Below are 8520 nucleotides of genomic sequence, written 5' to 3'. Positions count from 1 at the left end.
ACTGTGAAGTTGATTCTACTTACATTTTAAGAGGTCATCTTAATACATGTCTGTTTTGTGGACATAATTGCCAGTTTTCCCAGCTGTGCTCCTGAACTCTGCTGCGTGCCTGCCTAGAGGGTCTTTCTGTGTTGCCCAGATTTGAAGCTGCAGCCTTGGGTTTGCTGACCTGTGACCGTTAGTGTAGTTAAGTCAGGTGGGCCTGTTGCATGCTGGTAGAGATTCCATTCTAATGAGGCAGGCCTTGAGCCTGGTCTTTTACCCTTCCATTGACACTCCCTTGTTTAGATTACTCCATTGTTTAGAGTCCTAAAGAATCATAAGCGGAGGTTTTTGTAGTGTGTTTCCCCAGAGACTTGAACCAGACTGGTTTAACACTAGCAGTGTGTGAATGCATGCTCAAAAACAGTATTTTTCACCTTGGAAAAATGTTATTTTGATTGACATTAAAAATAGCTTGCTTTCCTTTAAAAAGTGAATCAGTCCTTCAAAATAACTAAAAATATTTTGACTACAAACATACCAAGGCAATAAATAGAAACTGCAGAATATTTGCTGAAGTTGCACATTTTTATTACCTGCTTCTTTCCCTTCTCAAAGCAAAATCACTGCTTTGGGTGATATTTTCTTTTCTTTTTTTTTTTTTTTTTTGTGCCTACTCTGCAGCCTTTGACCCTGGTCAGAAGTAGCATGTGGCTTTGTGGGTGCCTTTCCACAATCTCCGCTGAATGCTGGGGGTGTGGGAATGCCCATCCCTTATACAGAGTCATATCCCCGGCAGATGTGAAAACTACCCACCACTTTTCTTGTTTTACTCTTTAACTTTATGAAATGCAAAGCCCTAAAAACAAGGGTTGAGAATTGCAAAGTGTCTTTTTCAATGAACACAACATAAAAATCTGTTGATGTTATTTTATTGCATTGTAAATAAGGAATAGGTTAAATATTTTGTGCTTTAGTAAGTGAGGCACAAGTTAAAAGAGTTAAGCAGCAATACAAAAATACAGTACAGAGCATAAATAAATAATGTGTTTTCCAATTTCTAGTCAGGTTTTGAAACCTTTCCTGTTAATTGTAATTTCACTGGAGTAAGAGGCATAGGTACACACATTAATGTTGGATCAATGCACAAATCATATTACATAAAATTCAATTAGGAATTTTCAGTAATCAAATTAGTTACACTGTGTTAAATAAATAAGTCTAGGGCAGACACCTGTTTCCAGGTCATGCAGGGAATACAGAAAGCTTCCCTGCAACCACAGAAACATGTGAAAAGGTTCATGACAAAAGCACCTTAACATGTCAGATGAATTTTAGCACACTATTTGACTTTCTTAAGAGTTTCAAGAAGTATGTTCACATCTGTGTGTTTGACTGGATCGTAATGGAAGGGGCCACAGGAGCCTTGAAGTGATGCACCGTCAGAAATACCAGGGAATGCACAGTGTCTTGTAACTTCAAATATTCAAGTATTTGCATTCTATAAAGTTGTTTGATACCTCCTGAATGTCTCCCATAACTTCTTAGATTCTTAGAAAACAGGCTCATTTCAGAAGGAAATACTGAGCTTTTCAAATGAAATTGAATTTATTTTGGAGACCTCTTTGTGTGTGTAAGGGTTTCATTTTTGAACTTAGAGTTTTGGGGATGAAATAATCACAAATTGAAAGAGCTCATAGAAAATTGTGAAGGACTTTGGGTCCCTGACTGGAAAAATTAAAGAGGCTTTCCACATGTTGTTTATGCTGGCTGCTTCCTTTTTCAAGGGAAAATTTGTTGGTCTGAAAGCTCAGTGCTATACACTGGAAAATGAAAATGAGTCACATTGGGTTTTCAGTCTATTTCCATGTACATTTTGTGGGGTGGGATGGAGTGGGGTGAAACTGGGGAGTGCCTTTTCAAGCAGATTTAGGTTAGCTCAGTGGGAACCTACTCACATGGGAGCCATGAGGAATCCTGAGAAGGAGGAATGGACATACTCAGAAGAGTACAAGCCATTGGACTCAGCGTTGGGCAGCTGCAGCCATACCTGGTCATTTTCTGTGAGCTCCAAGATGGCACTCCCCGAAGCCTGATCCAGGTAGCCTTTGGCATACTCATCGTAGGTGTACATTACAGGGGTGCCATTCTTATATAGGCCCACCCAAACATGAGTCCCTTTCACATGCACATGGTAAGCAAAATAGTATGTTCCTGGTACCCTACAGGTAAAGATTCCAGTTCTTGGGTCATAATGCTGTTGCTTATTATACAAAATCTTATCAAATGGAATGGGAGCCCCTACTGCTGGGTAAGCTTTGGAGAGAATAACAGTAAAAGCAGACATAGGCATTCCTGTTACTCCCTGGTTGGCACTAACAAGAGGCATCCCAGAAAGACTGGGCCTTTGACCTGCCTTTGTGAAGTCATCGGGCATGACTACCTGGCCTGGTGGGCCAGGGGGCCCTGGTGGTCCAGGAAGGCCAGGCTCTCCAGCGTGGCCTTTGGGGCCAGGAGGCCCTGGCGGCCCAGTGGGTCCATTCAGGCCCTTTGTTGCTATGCCAGCTGGGCCAGGAGGACCTGGGTTTCCTGGATCTCCTTTGCGTCCAGGGATCCCTGGGATCCCTGGTGGTCCAATAGGGCCTCTGGTGCCTGGTATTCCAGGGGCACCTCTTGGACCAGCCTCACCATTGTGTCCAGGCATTCCTTTGGCTCCTGCTGGGCCCATAGGGCCTGGAAGACCAGGAGAGCCTCCAACTCCAGGGTCTCCTTTGGGACCTGGTAACCCTGGGTTACCTTTAGGACCATTGAGACCTGGTTCTCCTGGGTACCCTGGTTTACCATCTAACCCAGGGGGACCCCTAGCTCCTCTAGGACCAGGGTTGCCTGCAGGCCCAACTGGCCCTGTCTCACCTTTAGGACCCGGGAGACCATGGCTGCCTGGGATACCTTTTGGTCCTTGTGGTCCTGTATTTCCAGGGGGTCCCATCAGACCTGGCTCTCCAGGATGACCTGCTGGCCCTTGTTCCCCTTTAGCCCCTGGAGCTCCCGGAAGGCCAATAGGTCCCCTCTGCCCCTTCAAGCCTGGCAAGCCTGGTTTCCCAACACCTGGAGTCCCAGGAGGTCCAGCTATTCCTGGAGCACCAGGATGGCCTTTAGCTCCTGGAATCCCTGGCTCACCTGGAGCTCCAACAGCTCCTGGCTTCCCAATGCCTTCAGGTCCTCGTTCCCCAGGAGGCCCTTGAGGACCTGGTGGGCCACTCAGTCCCCTCTCTCCTGGAAAACCCCTATCACCTTTGATACCTGGCTGTCCCGGCAACCCATTTTCACCTCTTTTACCGACTCCAGGAGTGCCAGGTGGTCCCATGGGACCCTGAGGGCCTGGAAGACCCCTTTCCCCTGGACGGCCAGGAGCACCATATCCTGTCTCCCCTTTCTGTCCGTTCACACCAGGGACTCCTGGTGCACCTTTTTCTCCAGGAAAGCCCCTGGGACCTGGCGCCCCTGTCAGTCCCTGTTGTCCAGGTTTTCCTGACACAGAAATTCCCGCAGGACCTGGGGTTCCAGGTGGCCCTGGTGGGCCCCGGGGTCCTGGCAAACCGGTTGGGCCAACATCTCCTTTCAGTCCTTGTGGTCCTCTCTCCCCTTGTTTTCCTGGGAGTCCTGGCAAACCTGGCTTTCCGGTGGCCGATAGTCCTGGTGGGCCTGGCAGCCCTGGCTCTCCTTGCAGACCAGGACTTCCGTGGCCTGGTTTTCCTGGTGGTCCAGAAGGACCTGGGTGTCCTCGAGGTCCAGCAGGACCTGGTGGTCCAGGGACTCCTTGCTCTCCTCTCACTGGTATACCTGAAAGATGCCCAGCACACCACCCAGAGAGAACAATTAGTAACATTGATGATTGTTGTTTCTCAAAGTCAGTTAAGGTAGGACACTGTGATGTCATTCATTCTATGTAATCACACCAGTGGATGAAAGAATGACTTGAGAATAAAAGCACTGACGTAAGTGTATCACATTTGTTGGGGAGAATTATCCACCAAGAAAGGTAAGGGGGAAATCCCAGAACCTATGGAGCTGTGTTATAAAATAATAACAAAAAAAAGTTTAAAATAAATAAGTAGATCTTTAAAAAAGAAGAGCAAGAAAGGTAAGGGGGAAGGAAAAGGCATTTGACAGAAAAGGAAATGACAAATGCAGAATGAATGAGGAAGTTTTTTTAGAAACTGTAGCAGATTTGCCTACAAAAGATGTCTTATAAAAGGTAAACACAAAGCGGAGTTAATTCTGCATTCCATCACCCCGTTCACGTGGTGTAGATTTGGGTAGATTTTTTTCCCCCTAACTTTCCCCAGTTGAGCTAAAATTGAAGCACAGAATGAAAGAATTAGATGGAATGCGGTCTGGTGCAATAGCCTAGTGGTTAAATCCTCTGCTTTGCATGCTTTGATCCCATGTGGGTGTGGTTTGTATCCCTGATGCTCTGTTTCCCATTCAGCTCCCTGCTTGTGGCCTGGGAAAGCAGGAGAGCATGATCCAAAACCTTGGGACTCTGCACCCACATGGGAAACCTGGAGGAAGTTTCTGACTCCTGGCTTTGGATCAGTTCAGCTCTGGCCGTTGAGATCACTTGGGGAGGAAATCTTCGTCTCTGTCCCTCTTCTCTTTCCAATAAAAATAAAATAAGTCTTTAAAATTGGATTAGATGGAATGGCTGACCTCCATGTGATAGTTGACAGATATTGTTTGCTTTCATAGTCATGACTTCATTTGACTTAACTGGTGCCCCTAAAATACTAAGCTTAAACTCAGAATTCACTCATTGACCACGAAATGCTGTGTGCCGTCGGACCACAGTGTGGGAAGCACAAACTCCATCTTTGTAGGGGCTGCACTCACAAGTGCAGTAAAAGAAGTCAGCACCTGCCGAGAGGTATCCAGGGACCGTGTGGGGTATCGCAGGTGTTTAAGGCATCAGGATATACCCTGATGCATTACCCTGTCTTTGTAGCAATCATCATTAGCCTCTACATATGATGTTGTTTATGTCTCATGACATTCTTGAAAGGCTAGCAAAGATGATCCTGTAACTATATATAATTTTTCACATCTTGCACAATTTCTAAGAAACCTCACAATTGCAGAATCATAACATTTCTAAGAAACATCACAATTTTCTGAAATATAGAATAAGTATAGAATATATACTATTTAGATCATTGTACTTTAGGAAATGGTTCATAATAATACAGATTTACTAGCTGTCCCAGTAACTGAATAGCTTTGGCAAAACTCTGAGAAGGACTTTTATTTCTGACTTTTGTAGATTAAAAGGACGAGTTTAAAATATACATTTACATTCTAATCCTTTAAAGATTTAAAAGCACCAAGTCAGAAACCAAAGAAAAATTATTAAATGTATTTAAATGAATTGTAAATTGTTTTTTAATAAATTATGAGTTTATCTTCCTTTATTGTTGACACACAGGTGAATTTTTTTAAAAAATCTTAACGTTAATTATCTGACAAGTAAGTTGTTGGCCAACAGAAGTACTAATATTCTTTTAGGTATAGATGTTCCTGAGAACTGAAAAAATTAGGGGTATATAAAATTCAGAGAAAATTGTTAAAATAGATATTCTGAACTAGGAGAATAATTGTTTTATATTTAAGGTTCTTTATATTTTGTGTTAATGAGTTACATTGAAGTTCCATGTTAATAGAATTTCTCCCATGAGTTTTTCAGAAAATGACATCAGGAGAAAGATTGACAGAAAACTAATATCTCATTTATTAACTTCAGTATGTCTAGTATATGGCAAATAGAATCAATCAATAAATATGGAGATTGCTTAATGGTGTAGAAATTAAGTAGCATGGTTTGTAAAATGTAGCCAATGTTAAGTTGAAATTTGCTTCAAGATGTAATTATAAAAATCATATTCATAGTAAAAGGAATTGTGTTAGCCTGATAGCAAATCTGTTTTACTTGATGTTAAACAGAAAAAACAAATCTTATTTAAAAATGACTGTATTGGGCACCAGTTGAGTCTAAAACTTCAGTGACACAAGGTGATCTTTGTCATTTGGAATGTTTTCCTAATGTGTCCTCGATCTTGCAGGGTGAGGAAGAATCTGACCTCTGTTAAATCCATGGGGGACAGTCCCTGTTTGTAATTTGCCAAGTGAAAAAAAATCCATTCAAAATTGCCTTTTTTAAAGTTTCCTAATTGCTTACAAATTAAAATAGTGGCTGGTTTGTGTCAGAATGTGCCGCCTAGGTCTTGCCGTCACCTGAGGGACCCTCTGCATTGTGGCCTGTGTTGAACAGATATGCCTGGGAATATCATAAGGACTCTGAATTCCTGTTCCCAACTTAAATTTACTTGTATAAACTGTGGACTCTGGAGTTCATTTTAGTGCATGATGCATACTTCCAGTCGATGGAGCCATTTATGTTATCAAAGAGAGCCTAAGAGTCATTTTGTAGTTAAATTATAGCTTCTAAATTTTTCTTGATTAGCAAGTTATTTTGCGCTACCTGAAGAAATAACCAGGGGACTGAGAACATGAAGGTGCAATGATAGAAACATTTTTAACTTGTGAGTGCTGTTTATTTTTTTTAATTCTAAACTGTTATAATCTTGATAAGACAGTAAGTCTGAATTTATGATTGGAGAGAGTAGTGAATCCATTGCTATTTGTTATTACATTTGTTGGCTTTAGACAGTTTTTCTTGTGTTCTATTGTTTCATTTCTAGCATTTATCTTTCTGTTATTTATATTTTGAGTCATTCAGGAATACCCATTGTGTACCTGTGCTTTTATTTTTAAATATTGGGCTTCCTTTCATGAAATGTTTTAAATATCATATTCTCAATAAGACTGTCATACGTTTCCTTGTAATGATTACTTTCAAAAATATATTGTTTAAAATTTATGGCAACTAGCCTCAGTTTTACTTACAGGATAAAATATGTAGCCAAAGGGAAACATATTATGGAAAGGAAAATTGAAACCTGCAATTATTGAGTTGGAGGTTTAGAGGCAGCTTGTATCAGATGCTGTTAAATGGAATTCATGAATATGAAGACTAATAATTGTCCTTGCTGAAAAGCTCTCAGTAGTTTACATGTGTTATCTCATTACTCTTCCCGGAAAACCAGGAAACTGGACAGATGAGGAACACATTAAGAAGACCATTCAAGCTCGTCTAGGGCTAGACAGATGGAGGGGCAGCAGCAGAAGTAGTACTGGAAGCAATAGACAGAGTGGCATCAGCAATAACAGCAACACTTAAAATAGATAACTCATGGAACTTACACAACAACCTTTTAAGTTAGCTGCTCCTTGTTTTACCAATGGTACAAACAGGCTAAATAACTTACCCAGGGTCACAGCTAGCACTGAAGTCTGCACTTAAACACTACAGTGTGCAGAAATGTATACATAATGACGGGAGTTACAATTTCATTTGATTGTTCAATTTAATTAGTGCAGAGTGGAACATCAGGTTTTGTTTGATATTTCAGTTTTGTGTTTGTGGACTAATTGAATGAATTTTTGAACTAAATGTTTAAATGTTAGATATATTAAAACATTACTCTCTTTGTATGACTAGAGATTGTTTAAATTAAAAATATTTAACTTACTTTCCATTGGGTTAATGTTTCTGGGTTATATGTAGTTATTTGTGCAAATCTAATAATTAAGGTTAAAAAAAAATCTCCACAGCTAAATGTTCTTCATATTCTTTATATTCTTTACTTCATATATAATGAAATATTATTAATGTTTTGAATAGACCTACTCTTGTACAAATGATTAGTTGTAATAATTTGGGCTGAGGCAAGATTTAAAAGTAATTTCACACCAGAGTTAAAACTAGTTAATAGAGTGTATTATGCCATTCAGCTTACCTTTGCTCTTGATGGCATAGGGAATGAAGAACTGTGTCTTGGTGTTGGGTTGGGGGCCTTTTATGCCTGTAGGGGTTTGGTATCGCTCGGCATAGAACACTCCATGAACCAAGTTCAGAGACGTTAGCAGCAAAAGGGCTACTTGTGGTAGCATTTTCTCAAAAGGATGCTGAAAAAATAGAAAAGAATAATTTCACAGAAATGTGTTATTAACATTTATTTTGCTAGTGATGCTCAGATGTATTCTTTATATAATTACCTCTTGTAGTACTTAGCCATATTAGATGTATTTTGAATATATTTGATAAGTTAATGAAAGAATTTTTTAGTTGTATGAATATATGTTTTGGTTGCCTGGGGAATCCATATACAAGTAATTAAGTAAAAGGTTATTTAAAAAAAAGAAACTATTTTTAGATAAGATGAAATAACTCAACCCTTGACATAGCCTGGCATGTCTAATAGTTTCAAAATACACTGAAATGCAGATTAGAGTAGGTTTATGCCATATGATTTTATTAGGACTCTCTAAAAGGGGTTCATAGAAACAAAACTTTTTGAGTGCATTTTGGTATAAATTTCTGAACTTAAATCATAAGAAAAAGCACCAAATAGTTAACTCTTT

General features: G+C 40.3%; 1 protein-coding gene across 1 annotated transcript; it reads right to left on the bottom strand.

The window, feature by feature from the left end:
* Positions 1–1751: 1751 nt before the first annotated feature.
* Positions 1752–8061, bottom strand: LOC121167112 (collagen alpha-1(X) chain). Its single transcript, XM_040996492.1, has 2 exons — positions 7896–8061; positions 1752–3825 (listed from the first exon to the last, which is right to left on the bottom strand). Exons 1-2 carry the CDS (start codon positions 8047–8049, stop codon positions 1937–1939), a joined length of 2043 nt encoding a protein of 680 aa, XP_040852426.1. The 5' UTR covers positions 8050–8061; the 3' UTR covers positions 1752–1936.
* Between the last annotated feature and the right edge of the window lie 459 nt (positions 8062–8520).

Source organism: Ochotona curzoniae, unplaced genomic scaffold (genome assembly GCF_017591425.1).
Source record: "Ochotona curzoniae isolate NIBS_2020 unplaced genomic scaffold, NIBS_Ocur_1.0 patch335, whole genome shotgun sequence".
NCBI classification, from domain to species: Eukaryota; Metazoa; Chordata; class Mammalia; order Lagomorpha; family Ochotonidae; genus Ochotona; species Ochotona curzoniae.
The sequence above is the reverse complement of the archived record's forward strand: the minus strand, read 5'-3'. Positions and strand labels throughout refer to the sequence as shown.